Source organism: Gopherus evgoodei, chromosome 1 (assembly GCF_007399415.2).
Source record: "Gopherus evgoodei ecotype Sinaloan lineage chromosome 1, rGopEvg1_v1.p, whole genome shotgun sequence".
NCBI lineage: Eukaryota > Metazoa > Chordata > Testudines > Testudinidae > Gopherus > Gopherus evgoodei.
This window is the reverse complement of record NC_044322.1, coordinates 36,911,661-36,930,454: the sequence shown is the minus strand read 5'-3', so window position 1 is coordinate 36,930,454 and position 18,794 is coordinate 36,911,661. Positions and strand designations below refer to the sequence as shown.

At 41.8% G+C, this 18,794-nt stretch overlaps 1 protein-coding gene across 2 annotated transcripts in view; it reads left to right on the top strand.

Moving 5' to 3' along the window:
* Window positions 1–12,008, top strand: part of LATS2 (large tumor suppressor kinase 2) — a 64,884-nt gene extending 52,876 nt beyond the window's left edge. For both annotated transcript variants that reach the window (XM_030561823.1, XM_030561833.1), the window contains exons 4-8: window positions 1,274–2,808; window positions 4,811–5,393; window positions 6,449–6,631; window positions 7,931–8,037; window positions 9,384–12,008. In XM_030561823.1, the coding sequence (XP_030417683.1) occupies window positions 1,274–2,808; window positions 4,811–5,393; window positions 6,449–6,631; window positions 7,931–8,037; window positions 9,384–9,878 (2,903 nt within the window). In that variant the 3' untranslated portion in view covers window positions 9,879–12,008. The remainder of the gene's footprint in view (window positions 1–1,273; window positions 2,809–4,810; window positions 5,394–6,448; window positions 6,632–7,930; window positions 8,038–9,383) is intronic.
* Window positions 12,009–18,794: the final 6,786 nt, after the last annotated feature.

Sequence of the window (18,794 nt, the reverse complement as noted above, 5' to 3'; positions counted from 1 at the left end):
TGGACCCCCCTGCTGAGCCCCCCCCAACTGCCTGCCGAGCTCTATCCTCCCCACACCCAGACCGCTGAACCCCAATCACCTTCACCTGGACCCCTTGCAGAGTCCCATTACCATGGCACACAGAACCCCCCTAGGCATCCAGATCCCCCCCTTCACCCACATTGCCCCACACAGAACCCTCTCAACCCACACCTGGATCCTCCCACACTAAGCCCCTCCACACTTGGATCCTGCCTTGCTGAGCCTGCCTGCCCATACCTGGTGCACCTGTCACAGAGGGGCAGGGCCCTGGGGTGTTTCTGGGGCAGGTCCTATCCTTACACTGTGTCAGCATTGAGTGCAGCCTCAGCGCTGAGTCTGTGTCCCGGGGTGGAGGGTGGGGAGGCTGCAGGATGATCTCCCACCTCTACACAGCCGGTGGCCTGTGCTCCCAAATACCATGCTGGAGCCTCCACATTTATTTGACAAATAAAATTTGCAGAATTTTAAAATATTGTTTGCAGAATTTTTTTTTGTTTTTGCGCAGAATGTTCTCAGAAGTAATAACTGGCACTGACATAAGCCACAGTAAATCCTTGATGAATCTGGCCCTGCATTTTAACACGCACCCCCCCCCCCCAAACCCAACCCAGCTGCATGTAATAGGAGACTTAATTTTATAAAATAATGAAATGTTGGCCAATTTTATTAGGTAGTGCACTGTTTTGAATGTAAGTACTGTGGGGTAGAGGCTGCTTCTTCATATGTGTTATATGCATGTAGATGTATATCTGTACACACACATTCGTGTGTGTTGCACCTAGCACAATTTGGACCATGTTGTAATACAGATAAGTAATGGTAGTAATGTTTGATTTCTGCTAGCCTGTTACTATTCTCTTTTCCCACTGGTGCAGCACCCCTAGACAGCAGCATTTCAAGTTCTCCAGAGCTCAGATCTGCTGCTCCCAGCTCTTTGTGATTCATGACTCTAATACTGTTTCAGCTTTTAAATCCAAGCTGATGATATCATAACTAAAATATTTGAGCTTCTATTTTCATGATTTGGTAAAACTACTGGTGATTCATGTGGTGAAAAGTGCTATAGACTGCAGTTGATTATTAATAATAATACTTAGTACTTCAAATGGTCAGAGAGCTTAATCTAGTTTGGTTTGATTTTGGCAACGCAGATGCAATACAAAAATATTTGTTTGTGTATAGATGAATGGATTATGTAATATAATTTGTTCAGATGAATTGTTTCCTAACATTCTTTTGTCTTTTTATAAAGGAAAGGGTATTGTGCCAAATAACGTAGCCCGCAGGCCAAGCTTTGAAGGATCAAATGAGTCTTTTCCGTCCTATAATCAGATCAGTAATACAGCCTATGAAGGGACAAACTTTGGAACAGAAGGTGCAAATATGCTTAGTGAGGTTCCGAGGACATACATGGACTATTTACTCTCTGCTTCGCAGTCTGCAGCCATGAATGCTGCAGTACAAAGACCTTCGGGAGTAGGCTCTCACAGCACACCTGGGAGCCATCAACAAAAGACATATTCTGCAAATATGGAGTCTCCGGTGATTAATTATCCAGTGACTAATCACAATAGCCAAGCTTTACAGCTGCAGGCCACTCATGGCTCAAACGGCCCACATTACAGCAGGCAGCATATGATGGTGCAGGGAGAACCTATGGGGTATGGTGTTCAGCGAAGTCCCTCTTTCCAAAATAAAATGCAGCAGGAGGGAGGATATGCAAATCTTCCAAATAAAGGGACAGTTCAAAATAACTCTGGTCATGCATTTCAGCAGGCACCAGCCAGTCTGTATATACATACTCATCACAAACAAACAAGCCCTTCCTCTCACCAGATGCATGTGATAGCCAGAGGTCCAGCATTTGCTAATGACTTTTCAGACAGCCCGCCACAGAATCTAATAGCTCCATCTAGAAATAGCTTGAACATGGACCTGTATGACATGAATAATCCTCAAGTTCAGCAGTGGCAAACGGCAGCACCGTCACACCGTGATTCTTTACAAAACCCAGGGATAGAAACATCCCCACGGCAACATGTATCCTTCAGACCAGATGCCTCAGTGCCAAGCAGAACTAACTCCTTTAACAACCACCAGCAGCAGCAGCAGCAAGTGCCGGTATCTATAAGACAAGTTCCTCCAGGAAAACCTGATCCTTCAATTACATCTCCAAATACCATCACAGCAGTCACATCTGCTCATATTCTCCAACCAGTGAAGAGCATGAGAGTGATGAGACCTGAGCCTCAAACAGCTGTGGGGCCTTCCCACCCTGGCTGGCTACCTGCACAAGCCCCACCTGTGGACAGCCTAGAGATCATTGAACAGCACCCACTTTCTGTTGGAGGAGCTAATGCCTACCAACTAGATGTTGAGTACAGTAATCAGGAGCCCAGGTGTCCTCCACCACCATATCCTAAGCATCTGTTACTTCCTGGTAGCTCTGAGCAATTTGATATAAACTGTTTGTGCATGGGTGTAGAACAGACCCTCCGAGGGGTCCCCAATTCAACGTGCAATAAAGCTGAGGAAAATAGTGAAAGAAATGACAAAAGCAGCAAAAATGCTAAAGTTGAAAAAACAAGCAAGGATAAAAAGCAGATCCAGACATCTCCTGTGCCAGTGCGAAAAAATGGTAAAGATGAGGAAAAAAGAGAATCCCGAATTAAGAGTTACTCACCATTTGCCTTCAAGTTCTACATGGAACAACATGTGGAGAATGTCCTAAAGACCTACCAGCAAAAAATCAACAGAAGGTTACAGCTGGAGCAAGAAATGGCCAAAGTAATTTTTTCTTTTGTTTTAATACAAATGAATCGTGGTCAGATTGGTACAGGAGTAACATTAATCAACTGAAAAGAATAAAATAAAACCAAGGTGTCTAAAGTTAGGATCCCGTGGGAGCTTCAGATGCTCAGCACCTCTTTAAGTCCAGGCCACTTTTATTTAGGAGCCTATTTTAGGCACACGTGTGTGTGTGTGTGTGTGTGTGTGTGTGTGTGTGTGTGTGTGTGTGTGTGTGTGTGTGTGTTTAAAAAAACTGTGGCAGTGTTCCTCCCCTCCCTACACATACATGCATATGCACACTCTCCTTGCATTAAAGAACAGATGAACTGCTCGCTTAAACTTTAAAAAAAAATATATCACTTTCAGGAAGAAATCAAGCATGAAATATTTCTGCCAAGTGAAACTTCTGAAAATTTCAGCAACTGAAAACTGGAGATCAGAGTAGTGATAGTCTGATATGTCTAATATCTTTTTATATTTAGTTAAAAAAGTTCTATGTGTGGCCTTTTGTAATAGGTAATTAATAAAGCCCCAGTCTTGTAAGGAAGCAGGTTGCTTTAGTTTCTCTTTTTTCAATCTCTCGTGTCTCCCCTCACTTTGTTATTGAAAAGGAGTTTGCACCAAAACAAAAACCACATACACACACCACCAGCCAACTCAACTTCACCAACTGCCCATTAAAACAAATTGGTAGATACAGTGATGTACTGTGACATTCTCCATCTTGAATATCAAAAGATTTCCCCCTAGATTGAACCACCAGCAGTGTGCAGACTCTCAGGAATCTCTAAAACTGCAAGAATCATTTCACATGAAAATAGTAGATGCTGCCTTTGTATTTCACATACATATGTACCTCTGTTCACTTTTAAAAATGTTATTTCTAGAGTTTTTTTGGCTTGAATCTGGCAATTCATCCTACCTGTCCTGCAGGTTTCCCTTAATCTCCCCTTCTCTTCTTTTTATTTATTTGTAGATTTCACTTCTATACAGACTCCACATCAAAGCTTTGCGAGCCTTTGACATATGTTTTAAAAGCACCAGGGCACGCAAGATGCAAAATAAATATTAACCAAAGCGACAGCAACACCCTTTCCTCCCACTCTATGGCACACTTGACCTCCAGTCCTCTGAACACTACAGCTTAGCGCCTCTGCATTGCACTTTCCCATCAGACAGAAATCCCACTCTGTTGGCTCAGCCTTCAGCCAATGCCTGATTAAACAGATGGGTTTTCCAGAGTGCCCAGAAAGCCAATGAATTCAGGACCGTGGGGGCAGAGCATTCCAAAAGAAAGGGATCTTTATAGAGAATGCTGTGCCAGCAGCTCCCTCCCTTGTATAATAAAGGTGATCAGCAGAGGCCCTTGAGCTTGATTCATCTGTGGCAACATGGCACAAAGAGAAAGACAGTCTCTTCAGCGGGCAGGTCCCAGCCTATTTAGAGTCCTAGGTTGGAATCAACACTTAAACTCCTCTCAGAAACTAACAGAAATCCATTGCAGATAACAGAGCACTAATAACACATACTGCCACCAAGAAGCACCACTTAATAAGTGGACTGCTGCATCTTGCACCAGCTTAAGTTTCTGGATAGATTTAAGGTGTAATTCCATGTGGCGTGTACAGTAGTAATACAGTCTCAAGATGACAATGGCATGGATCATAGTAGCAAGGTCCACATCTGAAAGAAACAATCACAATTTCCTGGTCAGACTTGTCTTTTTAAAATAAACTCCTCCTGTCAATCACTCTGGAGACACTGGATTCAGTGCAATGGTCAAAGATTTGCAGAAAATTGAGGTGATAGGCCAGGATGCAGTGAAATTGCAAGAGTTTCAAAAATATATCTACAGATGTAGCGCAAACAAATTCATGTGTGTCTCTTCTAGTTCCTGGTTAATTTCTCCCAACCACATGCTTTCAAAATGCTAGTTTGATTAGTCTCTGGCTGTGAATGTAATTATACTGGCTGTTCTGATTTGTTTTTTCTTATAAAGGCCGGCCTTTGTGAAGCAGAGCAGGAGCAAATGAGGAAAATTCTCTACCAAAAGGAGTCCAACTACAACAGACTGAAGAGGGCCAAAATGGATAAATCTATGTTTGTAAAAATCAAGACCCTAGGTATTGGTGCTTTTGGGGAGGTGTGCCTTGCCTGCAAAGTGGATACCCATGCCCTCTATGCCATGAAAACCTTGAGAAAGAAGGATGTACTGAATCGTAACCAGGTGGCTCACGTCAAAGCAGAAAGGGATATACTTGCTGAGGCAGACAATGAATGGGTGGTAAAACTCTATTACTCTTTTCAAGATAAAGAAAATTTGTACTTTGTGATGGACTACATCCCTGGTGGGGACATGATGAGTCTGCTGATACGGATGGAGGTCTTTCCAGAACATCTAGCTCGTTTTTATATTGCAGAGCTCACTCTAGCCATAGAGAGCGTACACAAAATGGGATTTATCCATAGAGATATCAAGCCTGACAACATTTTGATAGACCTTGATGGGCATATCAAGCTGACTGATTTTGGGCTCTGTACTGGATTCAGATGGACTCACAATTCAAAGTATTATCAGAAAGGTAGTGTTCTTATGTGTACTATTTGTGATGTGTGTTGTATTATTTCACCTTGAAATAAATAGTGGTCTCTGCAAATGTGCTAGCTTAGAGTATACTGAACTTTTTATGCATGATAAAGGTGAAGAGGCCTAAGCCAGTGGCTTGGTGACTCTCATGCTAAATTTTCTGTATTTAAGGAGATGACTACACAGCAAAAAAACCCAAAAAAACAAAACACCCCAATCCTGTGGCAGCAAAAGTTTCAGAACCCTGATGTTCAGGCTTGGGCTTACACCACGGTGCTAAAACTAGCCATGTATTCATTCAGGCTCAAGCTCTGAAGCCTGGGGAGAGGATGGGCTTCACAGTCTAAGCTCCAGCCCAAGCCCGTGTGTTTAAACGACTCCTTTTTTAGTGCCATAGCGCAAGCCCTGCAAACTCAGATCTGTAGACCAGGATTCTGAGACTTGCTGCCACAGTTATTTTGTTTTGCCGTGAGAAGACATAATTCTTGGTGTGTCAGTCTTTTGCTTTCAACTACTGCTAGTTTAAGTCCCCATCAGTAGCTTAAACTGCTGCAATAACAATAAATATCCAGTATCAGAGGGTAGCCGTGTTAGTCTGGATCTGTTATATATCCAGTTCTCGCTGGCTTCAAGGGGAATCCCTAGTGGTGGCAAAAGGATCTAGTCATAAAAGAATCTCATTTGATGTATTCCTGGCCTCAGTGATCATATGTATGCCATTGTTCAGGCATTGTTTATTCCTGATCGTGGTCATAGGGCAATCTGTACAGATACTCCAAACTTATTACACCCATCTGGTCTTTACTTGGAGATGTGTTTCTGAAGTGTTTAATAAGGGACTGAGAAGTGGGGCTCATTATGGAAAATTAGCCAAAAATGAAGAATTTTTCAGATTAAACCTATTCTTCTTTGCTCAAGAGAGAGGGGGAAATACTGGATGGCACAACGAGCCATTTAGTAATCTGTTTTTCTCTCTAGTTGACAACTGTTTTATAAATCTATTAAAATAAACTTTTTTTTAAATTATTTCTTCCTTTTTCTGTTTGAAAGGGAGCCATAGCAGACAAGACAGCATGGAGCCCAGTGATCTTTGGGATGACGTGTCCAACTGTAGATGTGGCGATAGGTTGAAAACCTTGGAGCAAAGAGCCAAAAAGCAGCATCAGAGATGTTTAGCCCACTCATTAGTTGGGACCCCTAATTACATAGCTCCTGAAGTACTGCTTCGCAAAGGTAGATGAGCTCTATTTTGTTTTATTTCTGTTTAAAAAAAACAAAACAGCATTCATTTAAATAAATATAATTTTGGGGAAGAGTGTCAGTTTGACAGCCCTGGACATTAAGTCACCTGTTTGACGAGTGCAAATTTCTTCATGTGCCAGACCAATGTGCCTCAGTACTATTCACCTTGAGAGTGGAGATGGCACTTCTGCCTCCATGGCCATTCAGTCCTTGACTTTTCTACTGAGGCAGCTAATAAAGGTGTCAGCATTGATATTGTTTTACTGTGAGACTGATAACCAAGCTTGGCACTAGGAATGGGACTGAAATCAGTAGCTAATTCACGTAGGGCAATGAGCAGCCAACAGAGGGCATCTATTGACTGATTCAGACTGCTGACTGTGGCATGGAAATGATTAATGTCCTAGGGATATCTCTTCCTGGCCAGGATTTTGGGCAGCGAAAGAAGAAAAACCTTTCATGTTTTACACTGAACATCAGGTCAGGGCTTGGGGACTTAAGCTAATGCTTTGTGGATGCCCATGCAGTACTGACGTGAGCTGTAAATTGAATAGTTATGAACTGAGATTTTCAAGTTCACTGGAGGCCTGATTGTATGTCCATTGGAGTCTGTGGGCACCTTTCCATTAGCTTCAATAGACTTTACATCACACACTAGAGGATTTAGCCACACAAACTTCCATTGAAATCAATGACTAACTCCTTTAGTTGGCTTTAAAATCTCAAACTTGTATCTTACTATGTAGTCTCAGGATTTAAATTGCTCCTGTTTGCATGGAATCCAGTAAAAGATTGTGTCCTTTCATCTATCCCCTGAGCCCTGCTGTGTCGCTGAACTGTATTTTAAAATTCAGCATCACCTCTATATAATCTTGGTAGTAGATCAGTCATCAAGCATTTTATTTTCCTCTGAGGAACAGTATGTGCTGTGGGGCAGGATAGGGCCAGAATGATGCATGATAAAATCCTTGCTCTGTCCAGTTACGTGCTCGCTGTCAGCCCTCAGTAACCAGTGTCATGCTTAAAAATATGGAGAATGATCTCTAGCTGCCACGATTAGGATTTCTCTGCTTTCAGGAATAGAATTTGGGTCAACCAGCAGAAGGCGCACAGGAATATGGATTTTGAGTAACTTAATTTTGGGTCACAAATCACACTACTGAGAATGAAAAGGTGTGAGAGAAGATGAAAACGTAGGCTGTGTTTTTCAGTATTATTTAAATTGGAAGAGGAAACAACGTACTCAAATTCTTATTGGTCGGGGGACACTGTCTTTTGCCTGCTTTTCAGGATATACTCAGCTCTGTGACTGGTGGAGTGTTGGGGTGATTCTCTTTGAGATGTTAGTGGGGCAGCCTCCCTTTCTGGCCCCCACTCCCACAGAAACCCAACTAAAGGTAGGTTAAAGCAGAATTCCAAATAGACCTTATTTTTATTTATCTGCTCCCCTGTATCTGAGCACGTCACAGATGTTCATTTATCCGCGTTCTGCTGCTGTGGGATAGGGAAGTGTTATCCCCATTGTACAGAGAGGGCAAAGAGAGATTAAAGGCCTGACTTTCAAAGATGTTGAGCAATCACAGATCTCCTCCAAGTCAATGGCAGCTAAAAAAAATTCAGGCTGTAACTGACTTGTGGAGCTGGGAATTAAACCCCTTATACCATTCCAGTACCTTAACCACAAGTTCATCCTTCCAGCCTCCCAGGGGCTGAATATCACATTTTAGCAACTCCTTTCTAAAATGCTTAAATTTTCCCTGTTTAAAATGGGGTGGGGGAAGGAGGAGGATTCCTCTCTCTTGATGGGACAGGTCCTAATTCAAAGATTTACTTTCCTTTACATTGTGACTGCACAACTCTTGGGTGAATGCTATCTGGATTTTTATTCAGCAACCTGGTAATCTGCATGGGAACATTGTTTTCAAGTACTACACGTAAAGTACTACACAGCAACCTTCTATTAAATTGTTCACCAATCATATGTTAATTATAACATCACAGTTTGCAATTTCAATATTCCAAAGTTAAGCAGTGGTTGCAATTTTTTTTATTAGAAGGAAGTATCTCTCCCTCCATCTCCTTAAAGGCAAATTGCAAAACTAAATGAATATTGAATTTAGCCTAGAAATGTCTGTACTGCATATCTATTCAAACTTGGCTGTGGGGGCATTCAGCAAGGAATAAATTTTAACTTACACTGTTTAAATTACCTTTTTCTCCTGTCTGTAATGCAGTTGTATTTCCTTGTTCACTAAATACATCCCAGAAGACACAGTTCTATGACTGCAATAATACCATAGGTTGCACATGTTGTGTTCTGGGAATATTTTAGTGAGAAGAGGGGCAGAACAGGAATAACCATTTTAAAAAACAAGTTAAATTTACCCTTTCTCTTCTTTTTCTGCTTAGAATGCCCTCTACAGTCTGGCCTGTGAGAAGTATTCAGCATATACATTTCAGAGCTAAAATCTGTTTGCCTTTTAGCTTTGCAGCTGTTCTCTAATATTTGTATAAGAAACGGGATCAAATCTTTATTATTGTTTTCATGTCCATTCCTCTCAATTTTTCCTGTACTGCTCACACTGAGCAGCATGTTTGCAAAGTCATCTGACCGCTGGATTCTTGCCTGTCAAAAATAAAAATTGTGGGTGTAAGCTGACCTTTAGCTCAATCAGCATTGACAAATGAAGAGCTTTTGTTCAAAAGATTAAAAGATGATGCTGACTATCTTTCTCCTCTTCAGGTGATAAACTGGGAGAGCACACTGCACATTCCCTTGCAGATCAAGCTAAGCCCTGAGGCAAGTGATCTTATCACAAAACTCTGCTGTGCTGCTGAGGAGAGACTTGGAAGAAGTGGAGCAGATGATATTAAGGCCCATCCTTTCTTTAACTCAATAGACTTCTCCACTGATATCCGCAGACAGACAGCTCCCTATGTTCCAAAGATCAGCCATCCAATGGACACCTCAAATTTTGACCCAGTTGAAGAAGAAAGTCCTTGGAATGACACGAGTGGGGACAGTACAAGGACATGGGACCCACTAGCCTCTTCAAACAGTAAACACACAGAGCATGCCTTCTATGAGTTTACTTTCCGAAGGTTTTTTGACGACAATGGATATCCATTTAGATACCCAAAGCCTTCTGGAATTGAATCTAGCCAGTCTGAGAAGTCTGATGCAGAAAACAAAGATGTGGTGGATCAGACTGGAGCCTGTCAGCCTGTATATGTGTAAATTATTGTACTGAGTACTCCAGATAATCTTATTTACAAGTAGAAGAGGGCCTTTAGCTGACCATTTAGGACCCGAGCTTGCAGTTCTTATTCAGGCATAGCTCCGGTTGAGGCCATTGTGAGTCGAGGAGTCAAACAATTGCAGGACCAGGTCCTAGATGAGCATTCTAAGTTCAGGTCAGTTTCATTGTAAATAGCTATGTTGATAATTACACTTGAATTCCCCATCTTTACCAAAATCTGCAAGGCCAGCAGCCTATCCTTGCCAGGCCTAGTTTTGTTTGAAGTCAACATCCCCTACTCCGATCAGCATTTACAGACAATGTTACTTTTTAAATGAGTAAAGAGCACTTATTTTGTTTATAGCAGTTTTTTTTTCCTACTAAATTATAGGGATTAACTTTGACAAATCATGCTGCTGTTCTTCTTTTCTATGTTTTTTATTTTATTCATGGCACTTATTTCACATTTAGGAAAAATGCATAAAGCTGAAGAACATGTGATGAAAGGTCTCTGTGCAATAATGTTAAAAAACTAAAAGAAAAACTGCTCTCTAATTTTCTAAATTTACAGATGCCATTTTATTCACACCGTGATTTTTGTTTAATTTGTATTTTCCACATTTCAAAGTTGTGACATAACCTTAAAGCTGCTTTATTTTTTTCCGCTTGTTGGGGTGTAATAGAAAGTGTGAGTAAGTGACAATTTGAGTGTGATTTTCAGTGTCTGATGTGTGAAGAATGTTGCATGAGCAGTGTTTTTCTATATGAAATGGCCGTTTCTTGCCATTCACAGGCAGGTCCTGTGAATCCATTTTTACTGAGGGTCTAAAATTAGACCATTTTAAACCTGTGTTGATAATGTATTGTGTGGATGATTTTCTCTTTTATGATTGTATCCAATATTAATTTTGGACAAATTGCAAAGTTAAAACTGATTAGTGATTCTTGTGGTCTTGATGTAAAAGGTCAATTTTAGTAAACGTATCATCTGCACACACATCTCCCTAAGAAGAGTAAATTGCAAACCATTATTTACAGTTTTCTTGCAGCAACAGTCTAAATCTAGCTCATTCATGTAGCACACAAAGCACAGTGGTCAGTAGTTAAAACTTCACCATTTAACACTCACTGTCCGTAACACATAGTATCCAGGCTAGCTAGGTCCACATTTTCAAACCTTAATGCCTAAAGCTAGATGCCTAAATCCATATTTAGGGTCATAAATAAAAATTAACTCACTTTATAAAAGGGACTGAGCACCTGCAACTCACATTGACATCAGTGGGATTTGGCGGTGCTCAGCACTTCTAAAAAATCAGGCCGCTTATATTTTGTTGTCTGACTAAGGATTTGGGAACCTAACTTTAGCACTAAGGTTTGGAAATGTTAGCACTGTTAGAAAGTTATTCTGTCCTGTTGTCTCTTGAATGGAAATATTGCCGTGATGGAACACAACAGTCCCTCATTCCTATCAAATGATAGGCATACTTTGAAATATGAAATCTTAACTTTGTTGAAATATGTATTTTTCTTCTATATATAGATGTGCAAATTATTCAAAGTGATATTGGAATACTAAAGATAATTAAGCCATACATATTTACTTTTATTATATATAACTAAATAGATAAACAAAAATCTTAATTCAGATTAGTGTAATAGTCCTATTTAAGTGATTGACATAATAACATTGAGGAAAACACTCCTTCAGTGTGTCTTTGCTTTATTATTATTATTATTATTTTATTTTAAATCTGGAGCTTCATAAATTTTCCATATATTACTCCACATATTATTCCTTAATGTTTTTAGCATATCCTATCCTATCCATTGTTTAGATATCTAAGCAAAAACACATATAAATTAATCAGTTTGGACGAAACAAAAATGATTGTGTATTTGTTTACATTTGTATGAAAGGAGTGCTATGAGGTATGCAGTGCTTGTGTTGTGACAGTCCATGTAAGATTCAGTATTACTGCTTTTTTTGTTTGTTTGTTATTTACATCTATCTGACATTCTTTCATGTGGTAGGTTCTTTCTCAGGAACTCAATTTAACTGTTATTTATTGATATATCATTGCCTTTGAAAGCTTCTACTGGCACAATTTATTATTAAAAAAATTGAATCAAAATCTAAAACGAATTGTGTGTTCTTGAAATTATCATTTCTGTGGGTTTGTGCTATGAGGGCTGGTTTGTAGTGTTAGTGGTGGAGCTGAGGCATAAAATTCAGATCCAAATCTCAGCTTTCTTCAAACCTGGATCCAACATTTGGTTTAGATCCTCCTATATACATTGACCAGTTTATTTGTTACACTCACAGCTAGTTTCTTCTGTAGACTCTCAGTCCCTAGCTGAGGAGTCCCCTGGCATGGGAGAGTCACTAGCTAGCATAAAGCCACCATGACCATGTCTTTCATCTTTCTCCATCCTCAGTGCAGGGGGCAAAAGTTTGAGCATGATGCCACTACACTAGGGCAAACCCCAGCTGGCATGGTGGTCCGTTGGGCATTGTGTAGAGTAGCTCCAGAAATTACGCTGATAAGGAGGCCAATGGAAAACTGGCCCCTGCACTGGAAGCCACAGGTTGTTCTTTGCAGTCACCATTTTAGCTGCACAGTGGATGCTGGACACAGTCGAGATAATCTGGTCCAAAGTCCTTTATTCGGGAGGGGGAGGAAGAGGGAAGGCAGCTGATGTCACTACCATGGATCTAAGGATGAACACTTACCTTCTTTCAGAGTGTGCTGTTGATCTGGCCTCTCTAGTGTAAGTAGGATGTTCTGGCTTGGGTCTGCAGAAACTGTAGGAATGAAAGAATAAACATGAAGGGACATGACTGAGAGAAAATTTTAGTAGTAACATATTTTGGATCTTTGATCTTCATTATCACCAGAATCCCTGAAAGCCCCATCCTATTGTGACCCCTCCAGGCTAGTACAATAGATGCATGCTAAAATACTGATGCTCCAATCTTAAAATTCTCTTCCTTGTTGTGCTGCTACATTATATTTATTCTTGCACACAGCTTTGGAATATGAATTCTTCAAAATGCATTGAATAGAAAAGAAAAAGATTATAGGAACTGTGGTCAGACTCTTCTCAAACCTTTGCCATCACAATGTGTAGCAAATATGCCTTAGGTAATCCTTCAAATAAAGGACTATTTTTCATGAGCACCATTGAATACCTCTTTTTTGCAACTGTTTACAATTTTTCTTTCTTGCCTCATGGCAAGAACGCAGGGTACTTAAAACTTATCCCTATTATTCCTGCTGTTGTGTACTGCTTTTTAAATGTATGCAACTTTCATAGATTATAAGGCCTAAAGGAGTCAGTGTGATCATCTCATCTGATCTTCTGTATAACACAGGCCAGAGGAGTGTGGGAGGTGGCTCTGGGCTGGAGCACGGGGTCAGGGCTCTGGGCTGGGGTTGAGGGGTTTGGGGTGCAGGAACATAGGAACGGCCGTACTGAGTCAGACCAAAGGTCCATCTAACCCAGTATTTGTCTACCGACAGTGACCAATGCCTGGTGCCCCAGAGGAAGTGAAGCTAACAGGCAATGATCAAGTGATCTCTCTCCTGCCATCCATCTCCATCCTCTGATGAACAGAGGCTAGGGACACCATTCTTTACCCTTCCCGGCTAATAGCCGTTTATGGACTTAGCCATCATGAATTTATCCAGTTCCCTTTTAAACATTGTTATAGTCCTAGCCGTCACAACCTCCTCAGGTAAGGAGTTCCACAAGTTGACTGTGCACTGTGTGAAGAAGAACTTCCTTTTATTTGTTTTAAACCTGCAACCTATTAATTTCATTTGGTGACCCCTAGTTCTTGTATTATGGGAATAAGTAAATAACTTTTCCTTATCCACTTTCTCTACATCGCTCATGATTTTATATACCTCTATCATATCCCTCCTTAGTCTCCTCTTCTCCAAGCTGAAGAGGCCTAGCCTCTTTAATCTTTCCTCATATGGGACCCTCTCCAAACCCCTAATCATTTTCATTGCCCTTTTCTGAACCTTTTCTAGTGCTAGAATATCTTTTTTGAGGTGAGGAGACCACATCTGTACACAGTGTTCAAGATGTGGGCATACCATGGATTTATATAAGGGCAATAATATATTCTCAGTCTTATTCTCTATCCCCTTTTAATGATTCCTAACATCTTGTTTGCTTTTTTGACCGCCTCTGCACACTGCGTGGACATCTTCAGAGAACTATCCACGATGACGCCAAGATCTTTTCCCTGATTTGTTGTAGCTAAATTAGCTCCCATCATATTGTATATATAGTTGGGGTTATTTTTTCCAATGTGCATTACTTTACATTTATCCATATTAAATTTCATTTGCCATTTTGTTGCCCAATCACTTAGTTTTGTGAGATCTTTTTGAAGTTCTTCACAATCTGCTTTGGTCTTAACTATCTTGAGCAGTTTAGCATCATGTGCAAACTTTGCCACCTCACTGATTACCCCTTTCTCCAGATCATTTATGAATAAATTGAATAGGATTGGTCCTAGGACTGACCCTTGGGGAACACCACTAGTTACCCCTCTCCATTCTGAGAATTTACTATTAATTCCTACCCTTTGTTCCCTGTCTTTTAGCCAGTTCTCAATCCATGAAGGGACCTTCCCTTTTATCCCATGACAGCTTAATTTACATAAGAGCCTTTGGTGAGGGACCTTGTCAAAGGCTTTCTGGAAATCGAAGTACACTATGTCCACTGGATCCCCTTTGTCCATATGTTTGTTGACTCCTTCAAGGAACTCTAATAGATTAGTAAGACACGATTTCCTTTTACAGAAACCATGTTGACTATTGCTCAACAGTTTGTTTTTCTGTGTGTCTGACAATATTATTCTTAACTATTGTTTCGACTAATTTGCCCGGTACTGACATTAGACATACTGGTCTGTAATTGCCAGGATCACCTCTAGAGCCCTTTTTAAATATTGGCGTTAACATTAGCTAACTTCCAGTCATTGGGTACTGAAGCCAATTTAAAGGACAGTTACAAACCTTAGTTAATAGTTCCGCAACTTCATATTTGAGTTCTTTCAGAACTCTAGGGTGAATGCCATCTGGTCCCGGTGACTTGTTAATGTTGAGTTTATCAATTAATTCCAAAACCTCCTCTAGTGACACTTCAATCTGTGACAGTTCCTCAGATTTGTCACCTACAAAAGCCAGTTCAGGTTTGGGAATCTCCCTAACATCCTCAGCTGTGATGACTGAAGCAAAGAATCCATTTAGTTTCTCCGCAATGATTTTATCGTCTTTAAGCGCACCTTTTGTATTTTGATCGTCAAGGGGCCCCACTGGTTGTTTAGCAGGCTTCCTGCTTCTGATGTACTTAAAAAACATTTTGTTATTACCTTTGGAGTTTTTGGCTAGCCGTTCTTCAAACTCCTCTTTGACTTTTCTTATTACACTCCTGCACTTAAGCTGGCAATGTTTGTGTTCCTATCTATTTGTCTCACTAGGATTTGACTTCCACTTTTTAAAGGAACTCTTTTTATCTCTCACTGCTTCTTTTACATGGTTGTTAAGCCACGGTGGCTCTTCTTTAGTTTTTCTACTGTGTTTCTTAATTTGGGGTGTACATTGAAATTGGGCCTCTATTATGGTGTCTTTAAAAAGGGCCCATGCAACTTGCAAGGATTTCACTTTAGTCACTGTACCTTTTAACTTTTGTTTAACTAACCCCCTCATTTTTGTATAGTTCCCCCTTTTGAAATTAAATGCCACAGTGTTGGGCTGTTGAGGTGTTCTTCCCACCACAGGGATGTTGAATGTTATTGTATTATGGTCACTATTTCCAAGCGGTCCTGCTATAGTTACCTCTTGGACCAGCTCTTGCGCTCCACTCAGGATTAAATCTAGAGTTGCCTCTCCCCTTGTGGGTTCCCGTACCAGCTGCTCCATGAAGCAGTCATTTAAAGTATCCAGAAATTTCATCTCTGCATTTCATCCTGAAGTGAAATGTTCCCAGTCAATATGGGGATAATTGAAATCCCCCACTATTATTGGGTTCTTAATTTTGATAGTCTCTCTAATTTCCCTTAGCATTTCAACATCACTATGACTGTCCTAGTCATGTGGTCAGTAATAGATCCCTATGTTATATTTTTATTTGAGCATGAAATTTCTATCCATAGCAATTCTATGGAACGTGCATTCGCTTAAGATTTTTACTTCATTTGAATCTACATTTTCTTTCACCTATAGTGCCACTCCTCCCCCGCATGACCTGTTCTGTCCTTCCGATATATTTTGTACCCCGGAATGATTGTGTCCTATTGATTGCTCTCATTCCACCAGGTTTCTGTGATGCCTATTATATCAATATCCTCCTTTATCACAAGGCACTCTAGTTCACCCATCTTATTATTTAGACGAGGTTCTAGTTTTGGGGGGCTCAGGGCTAGGGCAGAGGATTGGGGCATAGACTTACCTCTGACAGCTCCCAGTCAGCAGCACAGCTGGGTTGTAGAGACAGGCTTCCCGCCTGTCCTGGCACTGCACACTGTGCTGTGCCCTGGAAGTGGCCAGCAGCAGGTCCGGCTCCTAGGCAGAGGTATGCAAGCAGCTCTGCACAGCTCTCGCTCGCAGGCAGCACCCCCCAGCTCCCAGTGGCCGGTTTCCACTTAATGAGTGTGGAGCCAATGCTCTCAGTGGAGGCAGCATGTGGAGCCCCATGGCCCCCCTGCTGGCCACAGCACAGTGTCAGAACAGGTAGAATCATAGATTATTAGGGTTGGAAGGGACGTCAGGAGATCATCTATTCCAATCCCCTGCTCAAAGCAGGACCAGTCTCCAAATCCCTAAATGGCCCCCTCAAGGATTGAACTCACCACCCTGGGTTTTAGCAGGCCAATGCTCAAACCACTGAGCTATCCTTCCAAGTACTAGCCTGACTTAGGTATGCAGCACCACTGACGGGACTTTTAACGTCCAGGTCAGCAGTGCTGACCAGAGCCGCTAGGGTCCCTGGGTGCTGAACAAGGCAACCCAGTGCCTTGAATGTCACAACCCAGTACTGGGTCACTACCCAAACTTTGAAAAACACTGAACTAGAGCATATCTTTTAGAAAAACATCCAGTCTTGATTTTTAAAATTGCCAGGGATGGAGAATCCACCACAGCCCTTGATAAGATGTTCCAATGGTTCATTACCCTCACTATTAAAAATGTGCACCTTATTTCCTGTCTGAATTTCTAGCTTTAACTTCCAGCCATTGATTTTTGTTTTACCTTTTGTCTGCTAGATTGAAGTACCCTCCATTATCAAATTTCTGTTCCTCACAGAGGCACTTCTAGACTGTGATCAAGTTATCCCTTAACACCTTTGGTTAAACTAAATAGATAAAACTCCTTGAGTCTATCACTATAAGGCATGTTTTACAATCCTCTAATGAGTCTTGTGGCTCTTCTCTGAACGCTCTTGTCAAGGTTCCTTCCCCACTCTGAACTTTAGGGTACAAATATGGGGACCTTCATGGACACTTCTGAGCCTAATTACTAGCTTAGATCTGGTAAATCTGCCACCATTCAGAAATTTCAGTGTTTGGAGCACTTCCTGTCCCCCCAAAACTCTCCCCTCCCTGGGTGGCCTTGAGAGGCTTCACCAATTCCCTGGTGAACACAGATCCAAACCCCTTGGATCTTAAAACAAGCAGAAATTAACCATCCCCCCCTTCCGTCCCCCACCAATCCCTGGCGAGTCCAGATCCAATCCCCTTGGATCTTAAAACAAGGAAAAATCAATCAGGTTCTTAAAAAGAAAGCTTTTAATTAAAGAAGAAAGGTAAAAATCATCTCTGTGAAATCAGGATGGAAAATACTTTACTGGGTAATCAAATTCGTATAGCCCAGAGGAACCCCCTCTAGCCTTAGGTTCAAAGTTACAGCAAACAGAGGTAAAATCCTCTCAGCAAAAAAGGACATTTACAAGTTGAGAAAACAAAAATAAAACTAATCTGCCTTGCCTGACTGTTACTTACAATTTTGAAACATGAGAGACTGGTTTAGAAAGATTTGGAGAGCCTGGATGGACGTCTGGTCCCTCTAAGGGCTTGGCTACACTGGAGAGTTGCAACGCTGGTGGTGGGTTTTCAGCGCTGCAACTTACTCTGTGTCCACACTTGCAAGGCACAGCCAGCGCTGCAACTCCCTGGCTGCAGCGCTGGCTGTATACCTGGTCTGCTTGGGGTGTAAAGATTGCAGCGCTGCTCATCAAGTGTGGCTAGCAAAAGCACTGTTATTGGCCTCCAGGGTATTAGGAGGTGTCCCAGAATACCTTTTCAGCCACTCTGCTCATCGTTTCGCACTCCACTGCGCTGGCCTCAGGTGACCCGCCCTTTAAATGCCCCGGGAATTTTAAAAATCCCTTTCCTGTTTGCTCAGCCAGGTGTGGAGTGTAATCAATCAATCAGTGACCATACCTCCATGCCCCAAACGAGCCCCAGCATGGAGCACTGGCGAGCTGCTGGACCTCATCAGTGTTTTTGGGGAGGAAGCTGTGCAGTCACAGCTGCGCTCCAGCCGTAGGAATTATGATACCTATGGGCAGATATCAAAGTCCATGCTGGAAAGGGGCCATGAAAGGGACGCGGTGCAGTGCAGGGTTAAATTAAAGGGGCTGCGAAGTGCCTATTGCAAAGCCCATGAGGGAAACCGCTGCTCAGGTGCTGCCCCCACGATGGATGCAATACTTGGGGGTGACCCCACTGCCAATCCGAGGACCACAATGGACAGTTCAGAGCATGGAGGGGGAGGGGGTAGAGGAAACTGAGAGTAAGGTACTGGGGTGGTGGGAGACACCCCGAAGTCCCAGGAGGCATGCAGCCAGGAGCTCTTCTCAAGCCAGGAGGAAGCTAGCCAGTTGCAGCAGCTGGA